Source organism: Moschus berezovskii, chromosome 25 (assembly GCF_049115385.1).
Source record: "Moschus berezovskii isolate FMDL1 chromosome 25, NW_MosBer_1.0, whole genome shotgun sequence".
NCBI classification, from domain to species: Eukaryota; Metazoa; Chordata; class Mammalia; order Artiodactyla; family Moschidae; genus Moschus; species Moschus berezovskii.
The window spans coordinates 30,096,028-30,119,203 of NC_142484.1; the positions used below are offsets into that span (position 1 = coordinate 30,096,028).

The 23,176-nt window shown below is 39.8% G+C and overlaps 1 protein-coding gene across 1 annotated transcript in view; it reads right to left on the minus strand.

Moving 5' to 3' along the window:
• The window catches only part of LOC129548373 (glycerophosphodiester phosphodiesterase 6-like), a 145,673-nt gene that overhangs the window by 21,311 nt on the left and 101,186 nt on the right, over positions 1–23,176 (minus strand). Inside the window, exons 11-13 of the mRNA XM_088832138.1 lie at positions 22,101–22,322; positions 21,025–21,179; positions 8,576–8,723 (exon numbers count right to left, since the gene is read on the minus strand). Of these exons, the coding sequence (XP_088688264.1) occupies positions 8,576–8,723; positions 21,025–21,179; positions 22,101–22,322 (525 nt within the window). The remainder of the gene's footprint in view (positions 1–8,575; positions 8,724–21,024; positions 21,180–22,100; positions 22,323–23,176) is intronic.

Sequence of the window (23,176 nt, forward strand, 5' to 3'; positions counted from 1 at the left end):
ACCTGCTCCTGACCCTGACCAAGTCAGAAACAAGGGCCAGTGAGGCTGGAGGGATGGAGAAGGCAACCTAAAATATTTAGGCTTCTCATTTAGGTTTCTGTGCCTAAAGCTTTAACATCCAACGTAGTTAACAGTTTGGGTTATTATTTTGGACTAGACACTTTGATCCTGAATTGAGACTTTTTGGTCCTAAATGGTACTTTAAAAAACTTTTGCAGGGAAGACACAGTCTGTGTCTCTCCATGCCTAAGATGCTCATCAGACACTGGAGGAGACTCCCCACAGTGAAGTGGACTGGAGAAGCCCCAGCGGTGATCAGGTACTAGGTAGGGAGGAGTAGGGGAGGTCTAGGCCAGGGGACTGTCAGGGCTGATGGGCTGCTGGGGGACAATGAGGCCTGGGTAGTGGGGGCGCAGTTCAGGCACTGGAATAGGTAGGCTTGCTTGGTGGGGAGGAGAAAGGATCCTTAGGGGCTCAGAAACCATTAGCAGAAGTCCCTGAGTTTCCCTTTATACTTGTCCCCAGGGAGGTCCCTTGCCCTCAGGGGCCTCCTCCGACCTCTGGAGCCCTCTCCAACTTCTCAGCCAAACCCTCTACACTGTGGGGCATCGTCCACCTCCAGGGAATCCTCCACCCTTCAAGGCCCCCTCCGCCCAGGGAGGTCCATTAAGCATGAGACAGAGTGGGGAGAAGAAAAGGGCGGGCAGGCTGGAAGCAAATCCAATGGGGTTTGAGGAGCAGGAAACTGCCTGGTGTTCCCCTACCCACTCAGCCCTAGGAACCTCCTGACGCCCTATGCCCAGCCCTCTGCCCTCCAGGGCCTGGTTTCCGAGTCCCTCTGGGCAGTCCTGTGAGGTCCCGCTCATCCCTCCAGGGGCCCCACTGGCCCTCTGGGAAAGGCCTTCCACCCCCTAAGACCGCCCCCCTGCCCTCCAGGACCCTCTCTTCCCTCAGGGGCCCTTTCCTACCTCCAGGTTAAGCCGTTCACCCCCTGGAGCCCTCTGGGTACCCTCAGCCCACATAGCTCAGGCAGGCACAGGAAGGAGGGAAGAGGAGAGGGAGCCATTCCTGAAGGGGGAGCATCCCTCAGGATGTGGAGGAGAAAGAACCTGTCTAGAGTTCCCCTACCTCCTCAGCCCAGGGAATCTTCTAGGGACCCAGGCCTGATACTCCACACCCCAAAGTTGCAGGCACAGAATAGGCTCCCTTGGCTGGGTGGAGCAGGGGACAGTCCCCACCCCTAACGAGCACCTTTTCTGGAGGCAAAGGTCCTGAATAAGGACTTTCAGTTCAGTTCAGTTCAGTCACTCGGTCGTGTCTGACTCTTTGCGACCCCATGAATCACAGCATGCAAGGCCTCCCTGTCCATCACCAACTCCCTGAGTTCATTTAAACTCATGTCCATCAAGTCGGTGATGCCATCCAGCCATCTCATTCTCTGTCGTCCCCTTCTCCTCCCGCACTCAAACCCTCCCAGCATCAGAGTTTTTTCCAGTGAGTCAACTCATCACATGAGGTGGCCAAAGTATTGGAGTTTCAGCTTTAGCATCAGTCCTTCAAATGAACACCCAGGATCGATCTCCTTTAGAATGGACTGGTTGGATCTCCTTGCAGTACAAGGGACTCTCAAGAGTCTTCTCCAACACCACAGTTCAAAAGCTTCAATTCTTCGGCAATCAGCTTTCTTCACAGTCCAAATCTCACATCCATACATGAACACTGGAAAAACCATAGCCTTGGCTAGACGGACCTTTGTTGGCAAAGTAATATCTCTGCTTTTTAATATACTATCTAGGTAGGGCATAACTTTCCTTCCAAGGAGTAAGCGTCTTTTAATTTCATGGCTGCAATCAGCATCCGCAGTGATTTTGGAGCCCCCAAAAATAAAGTCTGACACTGTTTCCCCATCTATTTCTCATGAAGTGATGGGACCAGATGCCATGATCTTAGTTTTCTGAATGTTGAGCTTCAAGCCAAACTTTTCACTCTCCTCTTTCGCTTTCATCAAGAGGCTTTTTAGTTCCTCTTCACTTTCTGCCATAAGGGTGGTGTCATCTGCATATCTGAGGTTACTGATATTTCTACCAGCAATCTTGATTCCAGCTTGTGCTTCTTCCAGCCCAGCGTTCCTCGTGATGTATTCTGCATATAAGTTAAATAAGCAGGGTGATAATATACAACCTTCAGTTAAGTTCAGTTCAGTTCAGTCGCTCAGTCATGTCCGACTCTCCGTGACCCCATGAATCACAGCACGCCAGGCCTCCCTGTCCATCACCAACTCCCGGAGTTCACTCAAACTCATGTCCACAGAGTCGGTGATACCATCCAGCCATCTCATTCTCTGTCGTCCCCTTCTCCTCCCGCCCCCAACCTTTCCCAGCATCAGAGTGTTTTCCAGTGAGTCAACTCGTCGCATGAGGTGGCCAAAGTATTGCAGTATACAACCTTAACATACTTCTTTTCCTATTTGGAACCAGTCTGTTGTTCCATGTCCAGTTCTAACTGTTTCTTCCTGACCTGCATACAGGTTTCTCAAGAGGCAGGTCAGGTGGTCTGGTATTCACATCTCTTCCAGAATTTTCCATAGTTTATTGTGATCCACACAGTCAAAGGCTTTGGCATAGTCAATAAAGCAGAAATAGATGTTTTTCTGGAACTCTCTTGCTTTCTCCATGATCCAGTGGGTGTTGGCAATTTGATCTCTGGTGCCTCTGCCTTTTCTAAAACCTGCTTGAACATCTGGAGGTTCTCAGTTCACATACTGTGAAGCCTGGCTTGGAGAATTTTGAGCATGACTTTACTAGCGTGTGAGATGGTGCAATTGTGCGGTAGTTTGAGCATTCTTTGGCATTGCCTTTCATTGGGATTGGAATGAAGACTGACCTTTTCCAGTCCTTTGGCCACTGCTAAGTTTTCCAAATTTGCTGGCATACTGAGTGCAGCACTTTCACGGCATCATCTTTCAGGATTTGAAATAGCTCAACTGGAATTCTATCACCTCCCCTACCTTTGTTCATAGTGATGCTTTCTAAGGCCCACTTGATTTCACAGTCCAAGATGTCTAGCTCTAGGTCAATGATTACACCGTTGTGATTATCTTGGTCATGAAGATCTTTTGTGTACAGTTCTTCTGTGTATTCTTGCCACCTCTTCTTAATATCTTCTGCTTCTGTTAGGTCCATACGATTTCTGTCCTTTATCGAGCCCATCTTCGCATGAAATGTTCCCTTGGTATCTCTAATTTTCTTGAAGAGATCTTTTTGTCTTTCCTATTCTGTTGTTTTCCTCTATTTCTTTGCATTGATCGCTGAGGAAGGCTTTCTTATCTCTCCTTGCTATTCTTTGGAACTAGGATTCAGATGCTTATATCTTTCCTTTTCTTCTTTGCTTTTTGCTTCTCTTCTTTTCACAGCTATTTGTAAGGCCGCCTCAGACAGCCATTTTGCTTTTTTGCATTTCTTTTCCATGGGGATGGTCTTGGTCCCTGTCTCCAGTACAATGTCATGAACCTCTGTCCATAGTACATCAGGCACTCTATCTATCAGATCTAGTCCCTTAAATCTATTTTTCACTTCCACTGTATAATCATAAGGGATCTGATTTAGGTCATATCTGAACGGTCTAGTGGTTTTCCCTACTTTCTTCAATTTAAGTCTGAATTTGGCAATAAGGAGTTCATGATCTGAGCCACAGTCAGCTCCTGGTCTTGTTTTTGCTAACTGTATAGAGCTTCTCCATCTTTGGTTGCAAAGAATATAAACAATCTGATTCCAGTGTTGACCATCTGGTGATGTCCATGTGTAGAGTCTTCTCTTGTGTTGTTGGAAGAGGGTGTTTGCTATGACCAGTGCGTTCTCTTGGCAAAACTCTAATAGCCTTTGCCCTGCTTCATTACGTGCTCCAAGGCCTGTTACTCCAGGTGTTTCTTGACTTCCTACTTTTGCATTCCAGTTCCCTATAATGAAAAGAACATCTTTTTTGGGTGTTATTTCTAAAAGGTCTTGTAGGTCTTCATAGAACCATTCAACTTCGGCTTCTTCAGCATTACTGGTTGGGGCTTAGGCTTGGATTACTGTAATTTTGAATGGTTTGCCTTGGAAACAAACAGAAATCATTCTGTTGTTTTTAAGATTGCTTCCAAGTACTGCATTTCGGACTCTTTTGTTGACCATGATGGCTACTCCATTTCTTCTAAGGGATTCCTTTCCACAGTAGTAGATATAATGGTCATCTGAATTAAATTCACCCACTCCAGTCCATTTTAGTTCACTGATTCCTAGAATGTCGACGTTCACTCTTGCCTTCTGCTGTTTGACCCCTTCCAATTTGCCTTGATTCACAGACCTAACATTCCAGGCTCCTATACAATATTGCTCTTTACAACATGGGACCTTGCTTCTATCACCAGTCACATCCACAACTGGGTATTGGTTTTGCTTTGGCTCCATCCCTTCATTCTTTCTGGAGTTATTTCTCCACTCATCTCCAGCACTACCTAAATCTCACTCCAGCTGTGTGCCACTGCTTACACCCTTCCCATCCTAAGCCCTACCCTTCACAGCCCAGGATTTTTCTGCCTTTTTTTTTTTTTTTCCTTTTGTTGTTTGAGGGTTCTTTCAAGAAAAACAAATAAAAGGAATCCAGATTGGAAAAGAAGAAGTAAAACTCTCTTTCTTTGCAGATGATATGATACTATACATAGAAAACCCTAAAGATGTCCCCAGAAAATTACTAGAGCTAATCAATGGACATAGCAAAATGTCAGGATATAAAATTTATACACAGAAGTTCCTTGCATTAATATACACTAACAAAGAAAAATCAAAAAAAGAAATTAAGGAAACAATCCCATTTACCATTGTAATAAAAATAATCAAACAGCTAGGAATAAACCTAACTAAAGAGACAAGAGATTTTTTTAAGCATTTATTTTTTTTTAATTTTATTGTCATTTTTATTCTTTTCTTTGGTATATTTGCATTTTTTAAATTTATCTATTTTAATTGGAGGCTAATTACTTTACATTATTGTATTGGTTCTGCCATACATTGACATGAATCCACCCTGGGTGCACATGAAACAAGAGATTTGTATGCAGAAAACTATGAGACACTGATGAAAGAATTCGAAGATGGCACAGATGAAGAGATATACCATTCTCTTGGATTAGAAGAATTACTATTGTGAAAATTACAAAAGCAATCTACAGAGTCAAAACAATCCCTATCAAACTACCAATGTAGTCTTCACAGAACTAGAGCAAAAAAATTCATAATCTGCATGTAAACACAAAAGATCCCAAATAGTGGAAATAATCTTCAGAAAGAAAAATGGAGCTGGAAGAATCAACCTTTCTGACTTCAGAATATACTACAAACCTACAGTTATCCAGACAAAGATGGTACTGGCACAAAAACAGAAATACAGACCAATGGAACAAGATAAAAAGGCCAAAGATAAACTCATGCACCTGTGGGCACCTTATCTTTGACAAAAGAGGCAAGAATATACAATGAAGAAAACACAGTCTCTTCAGTAAGTGGTAACTGGGAAAACTGGACAGCTACATGTAAAAGAAAGAAACTGGAATACCTCCTACCTAACACTATACACAAAAATAAACTCAAAACGGATTAAAGATTTAAATATAAGGCCAGAGACTGTAAAGCTCCTAGAGAATAACATACACAGCACACTCCTTGACATAAATCACAGCAAGATTCTCTGTGGACCACCTCCTAGAATAATGGAAATAAAAACAAAAAAAACAAATGGGGCCTAATTAAACTTAAAAGATTTTTTTAAAGAAAAGGAAACTAAATAAAATGAAAAGACAACCCTCGGAATGGGAGAAAATAACAGAAAATGAATCAACTGACAAAAATCTCCAAAATATACAAGCAGCTTATACACATCAATACCAGAGAAACAAACAACCCAACTAAAAAATGAACAGAAGACATAAACAGACATTTCTCCAAAGAAGACATACAGATGGTTATTAAACACATAAAAAGATGCTCAACAGTGCTCATAATTAGAGAAATGCAAATCAATACTACAATGGGGTATCACCTCATACCAGTCAGAGGTCTATCATCAAACTTTAAATGTTGGAGAGGGTGTGAAGAAAAGAAAACCCTCTTGCACTGTTGGTAGGAATACAAATTGATATAGGCACTATGGAGAATAGCATGTAGATTCCTTTCAAAACTAGGAATAAAACTACCACATGACCCAGTAATCTCACTACTGGGCAAATAGCCTGAGAAAACCATAAATAAAAAAGATACAGGTACCCCAATGTTCATCACAGCACTATTTACAATGATAGGACATGGAAGCAACCTAGACTAGATGTCCATCAATAGATGAATGGATAAATAAATTGTGGTACATACATACAATGGAATATTATTCAGCCATAAAAAGGAACGAATTTGAGTCAGTTCTAATGAGGTGAATGAACCAAGGGTCTATTATACAGAGTGAAGTAAATGAGAAGGAGAAAAACAAATACCATATATTAATGCATATATATATGGAATCTAGAAAGATGGTACTGATGAACCTATTTGCAGAGCAGCAACAGAGACACAGATATACAGAACAGATTTATGGACACAGTGGGGGAAGGGCAGGAAGGGACAAATTGAAAGAGTTGAAACATTACCATATGTAAAATAGATAGCCAGTGGAATTTGCTGTATCACACAGGGAGCTCAAATCCAGTGCTTTGTGATAATCTAGAGGGCTGGGATGGGGTGAGAGGTGGGAGGGGTGTTCCAGAGGGAGGGGACATATGCATACCTATGGCTGATTCATGCTGATGTATGGCAGAAACTGACACAATATTGTAAAGCAATTATCCTCCATTTTAAAATAAATTTAAGTAAAAAAATAAAATATATCAGTCAGGATAGTTTTAAGTATGTCTCAGTAATAAACCAAGGCAAAAATTTCAATGAAAAAAGTCTACAGCAAATTCTGGAAAGGATGTGGAGAAAGGGCAACCTTCTTGCACTGTTGGTGGGAATGTAAACTGACACAGCCACTATGGAGAACAATATGGAGATTCCTTAAAAAACTAGGATAAAACTACCATATGATCCAGCAATTGTACTACAAAGCATATACCAAATTCAAAACCTGACAAAATCATAATTCAAAAAGACACACGTACCCCAATGTTCACTGTAGCACTATTTATAATAGCTGGGACATGGAAGCAACCTAGATGTCCATCAACAGATGAATGGATGAAGAAGTTGTATTACATACAAAACAATGGAGTACATTTGAGTTAGTTGTAGTGAGGCGGATGAACCTAGAGCCTATTATTATTATACAGAGTGAAGTAAGTCAGAAAGAAAAAAACAAATATCATATATTAATGTATACACATAGAAGCTAGAAAAATGGTACTGATGAATCTATCTGCAGGGCAGGAATAAAGGCGCAGAAATAGAGAATACATTTGTGGACACAGTGGGGGAAGGGGAGGGTGGGATGAATGAGAAAGCAGCACTGAAACATATGTATTACCATAGGTAAAACAGATAACTAATGATGGGAAGTTGCTGTAAAACACAGGGTGCTCAACCCAGTGCTCTGTGACAACCTAGAGGAGTGGGGTAGGGTGGGGTGGTAGGTGAGAGGGAGGTTCAAGAGGGAGGGGACATATGCATATTTATAGCTTGATTCACATTGTTGTATACAAGAAACCAACACAACATTGCAAAGCAATTATCCTCCAATTAAAAAAAAAAAAACCTATCTTAAGAGTGACTAAAAAAGCTATCAGATATGAGTGAGATCTCATTCAGGGGAAGGGAAAGACCTAGCTCAGAGCAAATTAAACAGTCAGTGGAGAGAAACTGTTTTCTGATGCTGACCGTCTCACTCAGTCTACATAGTCTATACCGATTAGAAAAACAGGCTCTGCAGTCATTAAGTGGTTAGGTAAGGTTCCCTCCACAAGTAATAAGTGAAGGGATTTAGCTGGGATTACAACTCAAGACTTCAGGTCCTCAATTCTCTGGCCATAAGCAGTAACAGGACAGAAGACAAAATCAAACTAGGTGGCTGGACACTTGTTCATCTTTTCAAAAGCATTTTGCTTAGGGGACACAGTGCTTACTTTGTAATCAAGTACACTGGGTTTTCTCCCCACACCTCATGCCACTGTCTTTGTTGCTGTGCCTTCAGGAAGGTGAGGCTGCAGTAACACACCTCTGGAGCCAGACCTCATTCTGAACCTTGCATCATGTGACACTTCACATTCTCCACAGCGATACTCCCAGTGTCTAAATCAGAGGTTTAAAAACTACATAATGCATGAAAGGCACATTGTGAGGATTCAATAAACAGCAATTATTATACCAATACTAATTCCCCCCTGAAAATCACAGAAGGATCTGGGTGAGAGAAAGGAGAATGGCACATCTCCAGTCTCACATAAGTCTCTGCTCTAAGTAGCTACCCTGAGGAGTGCATAATGGGCAATGTAGGGGTGGGTGGGGGACAGACTCCTATTGCAGCAGACTTGGAAGAACAATCTGGACAACCAGCTCACCATGAAGTAGGAAGGTTGAGTCATCTCATTCAGGACCTGAATGTTGTCTGTGGTCACGGAGGGAATCCTGGAGCACCAGGCCAGTGAGAAGAGCCAAGGTTCATTGACGAGGTATAAGTTGATGCTGATGTTAGCTGCTCTATATTCTCTAGGGAAAATGAAAAGAACCCACAGGAGATTCAGAGTTAATCTCTCTCTCATCACCTAAGAGGGAAACAGTCACTATATTTGAGAAAGGATGTTGCCTACATCACCATAAGTAGGTGACAGTAGGACAATCTATGATAAGACATGCAGAATTAGCTCATAATGCAATGAGATAAAGGACTGCATTTAATACCTTTGCTACTATGCCAGCAGTAGTATTTTAGTAAATTGGCTTCCTCAAGGAAAAAAAAAAAAATGGAGGAAAGAAAGGAGGGGAGGGAGGGAGGAATGAAGGAAAGAGAGGTGGGGGGAAGGGAAAAAAAGGAAAGCCCTAACAAATTCCTAATGGAACTTGTCGATTTCCAGGTATAAATATTCACAATTTGCTCCCATAAGCGGATATGCACCAGCTCCAGTACACTACTGGGCAGCAAATGTACTTACTTCCATCAGAGCACTTACCGTCCTCTACTCTCTATGTGCCTTCCTATCAATATTCTCTACTTAACTGTAAGCAAATTAAAAGCAAAGACCATGTCTTACTCAACTCTGAATATTCAGTGCATGCGTGCTAAGTCACTTCAGTCCTGTCTGACTGTTTGTGACCCTTTGGACTATAGCCCACTAGGCTCCTTTGTCCATGGGATTCCCCAGACAAGAATACTGGAGTGGGTTGCCATGCCCTCCTCCAGGGTATATTCCTGACCCAGGGATAGAACATGCATCTCTTAAGTTCCCCGGATTGGCAGGTGAGTTCTTTACCACTAATGCCACCTGGGACCCCTCTGTATATCCAGTGGTGGTGATGATGGTTTATGTACCATAATACCTGCCGGTAGAAATAGTTAAATGAAGGAATGAATAAATGAATACTAATTTGGTGAATATTTAAATTTCAAATATAAAAAAAACTTTACAAGAATGAGTAGGGGGATGGAACACAGCACTTCCCAAAGGCAGAATGAAATGTCACTAAATATTTGTGCACTATCTGTAGAAACAGTAGAACACCACCTAGTCAAGTTGTCATTAGAGATTAAATTTCTCAGAAAATACATCATGTAAGCGCCTTCAAAAGTCTTTTTTAACTCTGAGATGTTATAACATATTGAAAACAGCTCTGCACAAGCCTGGGGTTGAATCCCAGCTCTGTCACATACTAGCTTGGCAATTTCTTAGGCTCAGTGTATAAACTGTAAATCATGTCAATGCATGGCAAAACCAATACAATATTGTAAAGTAATTAGCCTCCAATTAAAATTTTAAAAAATAAATAACCATACAGACTTTACAGGAGTGCTTGCAATTAGTTACCCAAAATGTTAGACTGTGTCTAAGACAATTCTACAAATCATTTAAAAATAAATTTAAAACCTAAAAATAAGGAAATGTTTTTTAAAGCTAAAAGTTTTTTTCTTAAACTTTTTGAAATTAACATACAAAAACCAATCACATGTCTGTATGTTAATAAGCATACAGAAATTGAAATTTAAAACAATACTATTAACAATCACTCCAAAGAAAATTAAATAATTAAGTATAAACTTTAACAAAATAAATGAGGATCTGAAAATCTGTAAAAACTACAAGTCGCTCAATTGTGTCCAATGCTTTGCAGCCCAATGGATTGCAGCTAGCCAGGCTGCTCTGTCCACAGAATTCTCCAGGCAAGAAAATTGGAGTGGGTAGCCATTCCCTTCTCCAGGGGATCTTCCTGACCAAGGGATCGAACAAACAGCTCCTACACTGCAGGTGGATTCTTTACCATCTGAGTCACCAGGGAAAGATTATGTTTAAAACATGTGCCACAACTACTGAAGTTCACACATCCTAGAGCCTGTGCTCCAAAAAAGAGAAGCCATAGCAATGAGAAGCCTGCACACAGCAACTAGAGAATAGCCCCCACTCACAGCAAGTAGAGAAAAGCTAGTGTAACAACAAAGACCCAGCACAGTCACAAATAAATAAATAAAATTATATTAAAAAATTAGATAAATCTTTGCGATTTAAGAGCAAAACAAAGAACTCTTAGACTTGGCATTAAAAGCATGATTCATAAAGGGTAAAACTGACAAATTAGACTCCATCTAAATTTAAAAATTCTGCTCTGTAGGAGACTCTGTTAAAAGGATGTTACAGTCCAGCCATACTGGGACAAGATATTTATAAATAACATATCCGACAAAGGACTGATACTTATATTGTAGAGAGACCTCTCAAACTCAATTTAAAAAAAATCAAGTGATCCAGTTAGAAAGGACATGAAGAAACATTTCACTTAAGAGGATATACCATTGAGAAATAAGCACTTAATTATATTTGCTACATCATTAGCCATCAGAGAATGAAAACTAAAACCATAATGAGATGTCACTTACACACTTAAAATGGCTACCAAAAATAATGACAATGCCAAAAATTGGTAAGGATACAGAAACTCTGGGTCATTATATACTGCTGATAGGAACGTAAAAGTTTCCCCCCAAAAGTCTGGCAGTCTCTCATAAAATTAGACAAGTAATTACCATAACCTAGCAACTATATTCTCAGGTCTTTTTTTCAGAAAAAACAAAACTTATGCTTAAGAGAGAATTATTGGAAGATGATTGAAAAGGAAATATTAGGAATCTCTCTCCCCACCTAAACAACAACTGCATTAAAAGAATCTGCCTAATGTAATTCTTTTGGAACTATGGAATCTGTTGAAGGCTTTCAACTTCCAGGGGAGTTTTGGATGGTAAGTTATAGTTAACTTTGGTCGCTTTCATCTCCTGGCACAGTAGCAGTTGCAGTACACGAGTCCCTAGTGCATGACAGCCAGTTGGCCCCATATTCCTGAGGCAGACTGGGCAGTTTGTAGGAACCAAGGTGGGCCAAAAGTATATCCTTCAAATAATAGGAATGTGCGGTTTGATGGCTGACTGATGCTTCTGCTCACACAGGTGTAGACAGAGTGGGGATGTCATGATTGTTATACCTCTCCCTATTGTTAAAAACCTCTCCCACTGAAGTGACTACCAGCGGTTAAAAGGGTCAATACCTTTCCCTCCCCATCGTTCACTTTTTTCCCCTTTTGGAGATGAATGAGAATAAAAACACAATATACTAAAATTTGGCATGCAGCAAAAGTGGTGATGGTGGGTAAATTCATAGTTATACACCCTTACATTTAGAAAACAATAAATTTTGCAAATTAAGGAACTAGCAAAAGAAGAATAAACTGATCCAACATAGAGAAAAGAAGAAAATAATAAAGACCGCTGCTGCTGCTGCTGCTAAGTCACTTCAGTCGTGTCCGACTCTGTGCGACCCCATAGACGGCAGCCCACCAGGCTCCCCCGTCCCTGGGATTCTCCAGACAAGAACACTGGAGTGGGTTGCCATTTCCGTCTCCAGTGCATGAAAGTGAAAATGAAGTCGCTCAGTCGTGTCCAAGCGATCCCATGGACTGCAGCCTACCAGGCTCCTCCGTCCATGGGATTTTCCAGGCAAGAGTACTGGAGTGGGTTGCCATTTCCTTCTCCATAATAAAGATTAGAGCAGAAATAAATGAATCATAGAACAGAAAACCAATAGAGAAATTCAGTGAATGAACCTGAAGGTTAGTTCCTCAAACAGATCAACAAAATTGATAAACCTTTACCTAGATGTACTACTAAGAAAAAAAGAGACTCAAATTACTGAAATCAGAAATAAAAATGGGGACATTACTATTTTACAGAAATAAAAAGGATTATAAGAGAGTACTAAGAACAGCTGTATTCCAATAAACTGGATAACCTACATGGACAAATTACTAGAAACACAAAACCTATTTTGTAATCATGAAGAATTAGAAAATGCAAACAAACCTACAATGAATAAGGAGACTGAATCATTAACCAAAAATCTTCCAACAAAGAAAAGTCCTAGACCCATTGCTTTCACTGCTGAATTCCACCAAACATTTTGAGAACTAATGCCAATTCATTAGGATGGCTATGTAAAGAAAAAGAAAAAACAAAACCAGAAATCAATAAGAATGTGGAGGATGTAGAGAAATTAAAACTCCTGTGTACTATTGGTTGTTGTGGAGAACAGTATGGCAGTTTCTCAAAAAGGTAAAAATAGAATTACTATAAGATCCAGCAAGTCTGTTTAATAGATATACAGTAAAAATAATTGAAAGGAGGGTCTTAAAGATATATATGTATATTCATGTTCATAGCAGCATTATTCACTCTAACTAGGGCTTCCCTGGTGGCTCAGATGGTAAAGAATCTGCCTGCAATGAAGGAGACCTGGGTTTGATCCCTGGGTTGGGGAGATCCCCTGGAGAAGGGCAAGGCAACCCACTCCAGTATTACGGCCTAGAGAATCCCCATGGACAGAGGTGCCTGGCAGGCTACGATCCACGGGGTCGCAATGAATCAGACACGACTAAGTGACTAAGCTCAGCTCAGCACTGCACATAATATGGAAGCAATTCAAGTGTTCATCAACTCATGAATAAATAAGCAAACTGTGGTATATACATGCAATGGAATATTATTTAGCTTTCAAATAGAAGGAAATTCTGCAATGGACAGATTTAACATAGATGAACCTTGAGGACTTTATTCAAAGCGAAATAAGCCAGTTATAAAAAGACAAATATCTGTATAATTTCAACTTATATAAGTCAAAATAGAGAGAGCAGAATGGGGGTTGCCAGGATCTGGGATGGAAGAGTTGGTAGGGATATTACTGTTTAATGAGTATAGAATTGAGTATACAAGATGAAAAGGTAGATTGATGGCAGGAGTGGTTGTACAATGTAATCAATGTATATTAAAATGATTAATTAAGATAGCACATTTTACATTATGTGTATTTGTACCATGGTGTTGATGAATGATTAAATAAATTTCAGTACATCCATACAATGGAATACTATTCAGCAATGAAAAAATAAACTATTGATACATGCAAAACCTGGATAACACTCAAAGGGAACTACAATGAATGAAAAAATGCCAATAACAACTGTTTACATATTTTATGATTCTATTTATATTATATTCTCAAAACGACAAAATAATAAAAGTGGAGACTAGATTCGTGATTGTGAAGAGTTAGGGTCTGAGGTGAGGGGAAGCGGAAGGAAGTAAGAGGAGTGTGGTTATGAGAGAGAAACAATAGGAATACTTCTGGTGATGAAACCAGTGTGTCTTGGTTGTGGCATTGGAATCACTACCCTACACATGTAATAAAACTGCACAGTAGCACTATATATACAAAACACATACAAAAGTGATATAAGCAAAGCAGCAGAAATCTGAATAATATTGGTGGATTGCATTGACACCAATACCTTGGTTTTGATATTGTACTAAAATTTTACAAGTTTACCATTGGAGTAAATAGGATAAAAGGTATACAGCATCATTTTGTATTATTTCTTATAAGTCAGCATGCAATTATTTCAAAAGTTTAATTTAAATTTTAAATTAAATCTAAACTTAATTTAATCTTAAAATGTTTAATTTAAAAAATATTACTGATAATTTTAAAAATATAATAAAAATGTACTCTGGGGTTTATAACTAAAATATTATTCATCACAACAATAGCACAAAGGACAGCAGATAGTCAATGGAATTACGATTTCAATATTCTATACTCTATGTTGTAGAAAAATTATCCAAAGGTGAATTGTAATAAGGTTGGAGAAGACTCTTGAGAGTCCCTTGGACTGCAAGGAGTTCCAACGAGTCCATTCTAAAGGAGATCAGTCCTGGATGTTCATTGGAAGGACTGATGCTAAAGCTGAAACTATGGTACTTTGGCCACCTCATGTGACAAGTTGACTCACTGGAAAAGACTCTGATACTGGGAGGGATTGGAGGCAGGAGGAGAAGGGGACAACAGAGAATGAGATGGCTGGATGGCAGCACCAACTGAATGGACATGGGTTTGAGTGAACTCCAGGAATTGGTGATGGACAGAGAGGCCTGGCGTGCTGTGATTCAGGGGGTCTCAAAGAGTTGGACATGACTGAGTGACTGAACTGAAGAATACTTCTTATAATTTCTAGAGCAACTAGTAAAAAATTAATTCAAAAATGTAAAACGTCACTAGAGAAGATAGGAAATAATCAATGAACTTAAAAAATTGAAAGTCAGGAAGAGAATGACCAAATAACCAATCTAGAATAAAGAGGACAAATAGGAAAAATGGCAAGACGTAATATAAACCTAAGTATATTCATTCATAAACTAAATATTAATGGGTCAGATATGCCCACTGAAAAGCAGAGACTGTCCCACTAAATATAAAAACAAGAACCAATAATATTCTATTTATAATAGATATGGGCTTCCCTTGTGGCTCAGCTGGTAAAGAATCCACCTGCAGTGTGGGAGACCTGGCTTTGATCCCTGGTTTGGAAAGATCCCCTGGAGAAGGGAAAGGTTACACACTCCAGGATTCTGGCCTGGAGAATTCCATGGATTGTATAGTCCATGCGGTCACAAAGAGTCGGACACAACTGAGCGACTTCCGCTTTCACTTTATCAGAGATATACCTTATTTTTTAAAAACTTTATTTTGTATTCAGGTACAGCCGATTAACAATGTTGTGATAGTTTCAGGTGAACAGCAAAGGGACTCAGCCATACATATACATATATCCATTCTCCCCCAAACTCCCATCCTGACTGGAAGGTTCAAAATGCCACATAACACTGAGCAGAGTTCCATGTGCTATACAGTAAGTCCTTGTTGCTTGCTGCTGCTGCTAAGTCACTCCAGTCGTGTCCGACCCTTAGCGACCCCACGGACTGCAGCCTACCAGCCTCCTCCATCCATGGGATTTTCTAGGCAAGAGTACTGGAGTGGCTTGCCATTGCCTTCTCCGCCTTGTTGCTTATGCATTTTAAATATAGCAGTATGTACATGTTCATCCTAAATTCCCTAACTATCCCTTCCCCCTATCTTTGGCCCCGGCAACAATAAGCTTGTTCTCTAAGTCTTTGAGAAAGAGATGTACTTTAAACATAAAGACACAAAGCAGTTCAAAGATAAAGAACAAAAAAAGAAATGCCACAGAAACATGAATTATAAGAAAGCCAGTGTGGCAATATTAATAAAAGTAATCTTTAGGCAAGAATTATAACCAGAGAGAAGGGACATTTCATAATGAAAGGATGGTAATAAATCCATGAGAAAAATCTAACAATTCTACATGCAAATACACCTTAAAAAAAGGAGTTTAAAATATGAGAAGCCAAACAACCACACCAATCACAATAACAACAAACACAGCCAAAGGGAGAAATACAGATATCAACGGTCAGCTGGAAATATTACATCCCCTTTTCTATAACTGACAGATGAAGCACAGGGAGCCCTTAATTTCTCTCTGACTGAAGAGGTTGCTCCCAGAAGGAAGAAGGCAGAAGACATGGTCTAATCTCCTTGTGAACATGATTGCTACGTCTCTTCTAAATAGAACAATGCTAGAAAGAGAGGTCTTTATATATAGACTATGTTCTTTAATGGAAGTTCCTGGTTGATTACTTTTTATTACATATTTTGTAAATAAATACAGAATGTGGATTTATGAAGTATGGGTCCTTGGACAAGGTCACAAAAGCTATGCAATTCTCTGGGAGTATTAAATGCAGATGTTTTATAGCTCAAATGTTCTCCTTCAAAGTGAAATAACCCCATAAAAACACATTTGGAGCCTATATCTATTACTATGGCCCATAGGGTATGTGTCCAACAAAGGAAGAAACCTGCAAAGTTGAAATCAATGTTTCTGAACTCTCCTTGCTTTGTCTGAGCCTGCTGACTGCCTTCTTTATCTTTGAAATTAATAATAAAACTTAATGGTAAGTTCTCTGATGTGTATGAGTTTGATTTGCAACCTAATGCTTTGTGTTAACTCCACAGAAAAAGCAGGAGGAAAATGCAGTAAAGACTATTAACCAATTTAAACTAATTGTATATTTGGAAATTAAGCCCGCCCCTGTTGGAATCATTTGTGATTATTTTTTCCCAGTCTGTAGGTTATTTTGTTTTCTTTATGGTTTCCTTTGCTGTGCAAAAGCTTTTAAGTTTGATTAGGCCACTTGATTTTCTAATAGGACTCAGGATATGACTGATCCCTCTTAAAGTCTGATGTCAGCTGATACTATTTCCATATAACTATGGCCAAGGAATAACTTTTAAAAATTACTAGTAAAATAATTAACACTGGGGAATCTGTCAAACCTATATTTAAACCTCAGTGTGGTCCCCCACTGACCAACTGTATGGAATTTAGGTCATTGACTATGCCAAAGCCTTTGACTGTGTGGATCACAATAAACTGTGGAAAATTCTGAAAGAGATGGGAATACCAGACCACCTGACCTGCCTCTTGAGAAACCTGTATGCAGGTCAGGAAGAAACAGTTAGAACTGGACATGGAACAGCAGACTGGTTCCAAATCGGAAAAGAAGTACGTCAAGGCTGTATATTGTCACCCTGCTTATTTAACCTATATGCAGAGTACATCATGAGAAATGCTGGGCTGGAAGAAGAACAAGCTGGAATCAAGATTGCCGGGAGAAATATCAATAACCTCAGATATGCAGATGACACCACCCTTATGGCAGAAAGTGAAGAGGAACTCAAAGGCCTCTTGATGAAAGTAAAAGAGGAGCATGAAAAGTTTGGCTTGAAGCTCAACATTCAGAAAACGAAGATCATGGCATCTGGTCCCATCACTTCATGGGAAATAGATGGGGAAACAGTGGAAACAGTGTCAGATTTTATTTTGGGGGGCTCCAAAATCACTGCAGATGCTGATTGCAGCCAGGAAATTAAAAGACATTTACTCCTTGGAAGGAAAGTTATGACCAACCTTGATAGCATATTAAAAAGCAGAGACATTACTTTGCCAACCAAGGTCTGTCTAGTCAAGGCTATGGTTTTTTCCGTGGTCATGTATGGATGTGAGAGTTAGACTGTGAAGAAAGCTGATTGCCGAAGAATTGATGCTTTTGAACTGTGGTGCTGGAGAAGACTCTTGAGAGTCCCTTGGACTGCAAGGAGATCCAACCAGTCCATTCTAAAGGAGATCAATCCTGGGTGTTCATTGGAAGGACTGATGCTAAAGCTGAAACTCCAATACTTTGACCACCTCATGCGATGAGTTGACTCACTGGAAAAGAGTCTGATGCTAGGAGAGATTGGGGGTGGGAGGAGACGGGGACGACAGAGAATGAGATGGCTGGATGGCATCACCGACTCGATGGAGGTGAGTTTGAGATGGAGGTGAGTTTGAGTGAACTCCAGGTGATGGACAGGGAGGTCTGGCTTGCTGTAATTCATGGGGTCGCAAAGAGTCGGACACGACTGAGCGACTGAACTGAACTGAACTGAACCTCCCTGAACTTTTCCTCCTTAGAGACAAGATTCCTCATTTGAAACATGGGGGGTGATGCTAATTTATAGAGCACAGCATGTAATGATGGTGATGATGAAACAACAGGTAACATTTACTGTGTTCATACATTTGCCCATCATTTTGTTCTGTGCATATATGTAGTATGTCACTTAATCTTTTAACCCTTCCATCAGGTTATTGTTATCCTTAATTTACAAATGAGAAAACTGATTATTAAAACTTGTCCAAAGTCACACATATAGCTGATGTGTAAACTAGAATTTAAAAAAGAGCCTGTGGTTAACCAACAGAACTTGACACATAATAAAGGCTCAGTAAGTGAAAGTAATTATAATTATTTTTCAACTACTAAATTAATCTAAATTATGATTAGCAGAGAAAGAAATCACCTTTGAGTCATTTTTTCTTTGATGAAAAGTAGAAAGGAATAGACATACACTCAAAACAGAGGAATAGTTGGGCAAAAAGAAAACTTCTAAATAGGAAAGAGAGGTAAAACATGTATAATTTTCTAATGCTTAAAGAAAAAAAAAATATATATATATATATTTTATGATCAACTCCCCCAAAGCCAGAGAGTCTGGAAAAGCCAGAACATGATAAGAGGTAAATCCAATAGCCTAGCTCATGACTTGAGATACAAAAATGAATCTAGAGGAATTTCTGTAGCTCAAAGAGATTTTGGAGATATGGAGATACATATGTATATCTGGACAAAACACATATATATGTTCAGTCTCTGAAGCATTTAGAATCATCGGAAAAGAACTTTCAAATATACAAGCTGGATTTAGAAAAGGCAGAGGAACCAGAGATCAAATTGCCAACATCCGCTGGATCATAGAGAAAGCAAGATAATTCCAGAAAAACATCTACTTCTGCTTTATTGATTATGCTAAAGCCTTTGACCGTGTGGATCACAAAAAACTGCAGAAAATTCTTCAAGACATGGGAATACCAGACCATCTAACCTGCCTCCTGAGAAATTTGTATGCAGGTCAAGAAGCAACAGTTAGAACCAGACATGGAACAATGGACTAGTTCCAAATTGGGAAAGGAGTACGTCAAGACTGTATACTGTCACCCTGCTTATTTAACTTATATGCAGAGTACAGCATGCAAAATGCCGGACTGGATGAAGCACAAGCAGGAACCAAGATTGGTGAGAAAAATATCAACAACCTCAGATATTCAGATGACACCACTCCAATGGCAGAAAATAAAGAGGAACTAAACAGTCTCTTGATGAGGGTGAAAGAGGAGAGTGAAAAAGCTAGCTTAAAACTCAACATTCAAAATACTAAGATTATGGTATCCCATCCCATCCCTTCATGACAAATAGATGGGGAAAAAGTGGAAACAGGCTGATTTTATTTTATTGGGCTCTAAAAGCATTGCAGATGGTGACTGTAGTCATGAAATTAAAAGATACTTGCTCCTTGAGAGAAGCTATGACAAACCTAGACAGCGCATTAAAAAGCGGAGACATCACTTTGCTAACAAAGGTCCGTATAGTTAAAGTTATGGTTTTTCCAGTAGTCACATACGAATGTGAGAGTTGGACCATAAAGAAGGCTGAGTGCCAAAGAACTGATGCTTTCAAACTGTGATTCTGGAGAAGGCTCTTGAGAGTCCCTTGAACAACAAGGAGATCAAACCAGTCAATCCTAAAGGAAAGTGAAAGTCACTCAGTCGTGTCCGACTCTTTGTGACCCCATGACTACACAGTCCATGGAATTCTCCAGGCCAGATCCCTGGGGTGGGTAGCCTTTCCCTTCTCCAGGGGATCTTTCCAACCCAGGGATCAAACCCAGGTCTCCCACATTGCAGGTGGATTCTTTAAGAGCTGAGCCACAAGGGAAGCCCAAGAATACTGGAATGGATAGCCTATCCCCTCTCCAGAGGATCTTCCCTACTCAGAAATCGAACTGGGGTCTCCTGCATTGCAGGCAGATTCTTTACCAACTGAGCTATGAGGGAAGCCCCTATCCTAAAGGAAATCAACCTGAATATTCACTGGAAGAATTGATGCTGAAGTTAAAAGTTTCAATACTTTGGCCACCTGATGCAACGAGCTCACACAATGGAAAATACACTGATGCTAGGAAAGACTGAGGGCAGTAGAAGAGGGTAACAGAGGATGAGACGGCTGGATGGCATCACTGACTTAAGGGACAAGAGTTTGCGCAAAAACCAGGAGACAGTGAAGGACAGGGAAGCCTGGCGTGCTGCAGTCTATGGGGTCGCAAAGAGTCAGACATGACTTAGTGACTGAACAACAACACAGGGACTAATGTAAGCAGTGACTAACAACAATTAAATCTGAAAAATTTACCATTTTATTCTCAGGTGCTTTTAATTCTGAAAACTCTGTCTCTGACTATGTAATTATAAATGTGGCGACTGAGAATTTCAGTTTCTTCTCATGCTTGGCTGTTTTAAGGATTTTTCTAATAATGATTTAATTATGTTTCAAATTCTATCTATGAGAAATCTGGCTATCTGGATCACAAAGTTTTTTTTAGGTACTTCAATCCATCTGGTAGTGCAGAAGGAAATCAACCACTTTTTGAGTTCTTACTTTTCAGTGATCACTTTATATAATAACAAAAACAGCAAGCACACAAAAGGGTGTGCTGAATGAGAGACTGAAGCATAAAGGGGAAGGGGCTGAAGAGCAGGTTCCAGGAACAGAGTGTAACTTGGATAAATGTTTGTTGGCACAGAGTAAGGGAAGGATAAGAAGATGAAGACGGGATTCCAGAAAGACAACTACACACGGAAACCCTGAGATGGGAAGAGGAACCTACGTAGCTTGGCTGGGATGCAGATTTCCTGCCAAGTAAGGCAATACGTGCCGAGGAAAGTGCGGTCAAACACTTACCTCATCCCATTGTAGAACAAGTTCTTGTAGTCAATGTTTATTCTAGTGATATTTTCTTTTGTGAGGCGTTCAACAGAGAATAACCGGCCCACTTGCTGAAAACCAGGAGCTTTTTTCTTGACATACTCCCTTTCAAAATCTGGCAACCAAAAAATCTGTAAGGAGAAATGGGAAGTCTTTCAGTGGATAATCAGCTCTCTAGGTACAAACAGATCCTACATAGAATTGGAGGAGCCCCATTCCAGCATAGGTAACAGTCTATAAGGAGCAGAGAGATTCTAGACCTTGGTGAAAGAGTCAACCTCGCAAATACTGTCTGATGAATTCTTATAAAGGGACTTTCACCAGGGTTGTTCTGGAGTTGAGTTTTCCCAGTTAACATCATGGAACCAAGGGTCCTCTGTGTCACCACACTAGCTAAAGGAGGTATGGAAGAAAGGTTAGAATCATAAACACCTCCTCTGACTGATACTAAAAATCATCTTTGTGAGACGTCATTTCCTGCCAGCAGGGAAGGCTATTATGATTCATCTATGGAAATGGTTCTATTTGAAAAAAACCCACATATTTGTTTCTTTCATAGCATTCTTCCATATTCTGAGAATCTGACATTTGGAATGACTGCCCAAATGCAGAGTAGCTTCTGAAAAACATGATGAATAAATCTCTGCTCAAATAAGAACAAGATGTCCTTTCTATATTATTAATGAAAGCCTAGTCCTCAAAGTCTTAAGTGTTCCGTGCCCAGGCCCTTTCTAATAGATGTATTTTGGTGATGGTGCAAGTCACGTCATACAGCCATTAAACACATATTCCCTTTTAACAGAGGGGTGACAATTCATTTGGCTTTGAATAACAAATAGACTCAATGTTTTCCCCCACTGATACAAATTTAAGGGGTCATTCTTAGATTGCCAAATATAGCTATATAAAATAGTCATCTTCATTTTTATCAGGAGCAAAATTATTTAAGGATCCCAAGGAAGATGTACAAGGTAGGTCAGATTCAACTGCTATGGTCATGGGACATGTGACCCACCCACCAACGTCTACCACAAATACTAAGATAGACATACCAGACGTTGCTCAATCTGAGAGTCAAGGATTATGCTTACTACATGGTGGACATACAAAGCTCTGAGAGAATGACTTGGTGCAGGGCTATTAAGATCAAAGATCACAAACTTTTTTTCCTTCTGTGCAAGTTCCAATAATTCAGTTAGCTTTGGAATCTTCTGATTTCCTGCTCTTTCTCTATCAGCCTCTGATAAAGGTTTCATACCAAAAAATGGTTTGATCTAAAAATACATAAGAGAAAACACTGGCTCCCATCAAAAGCATTTTCCAATTCTCCTCCTTTTAGCCTCACACCAATTACCATTTAGCCCACCCATCAGGCCCTCTGAAATACTGGTCCTGAGATAAGAGTTGCCAAGAAGAGAAATTAAATGTAATCTCCATAGATAATCATGGTATTTGGAATGATTTATTCTATATTGTAGAACCTATATTGTTGATTTATTCTATATTGTTGTATTTGCACTGAAGGTCTCCTCATGTTCTTGCCTTAAACTTCCTTTTCAATCTTTTTTTCTATAACTCTCTTCAAAGTATTACAGTTCCTTTTCAGTCACACTGGCTTCCCACACATTCTCTCACTGTTCTGGTTTTGTGTAATGGAAAGAAAGTAGGTTTTATCTTCAGACTGAATTAGACTCAATCCCAGTGCTGTCACTCATTTGTCTTCCTTACCATATCCACCTGTTAAAACCCTACCCTCAAACTGCAAAACCCAGTTCAAATGCTACCATCTTCATGAAGTGCCCACTTAAATACTCCTAAAGAGACTTCAACAGTGTTAAACCACAGTGACCAATTTTTATGCCTTTGTAATTGTATGTCTCATCCTGCGTTCTAGTCATTTGTATATATCCTAGATCAGATTCAAATCCTAGCTTCATGTACTTCTTGCTGTGTAACACTGGTAAGACTATTTAAAATTTCTTAAGTTTTCATTACCCTAATATGAGATGGAAAAAGGGAGAGTAATATGCATATTTCTAGGATTATTTTGAAGATCAAATAAAATATTTACCAGGTCTAGCAGCATGTCCAGTACACAGAGTGCACAGTTCATAATAGTTCCCTCACT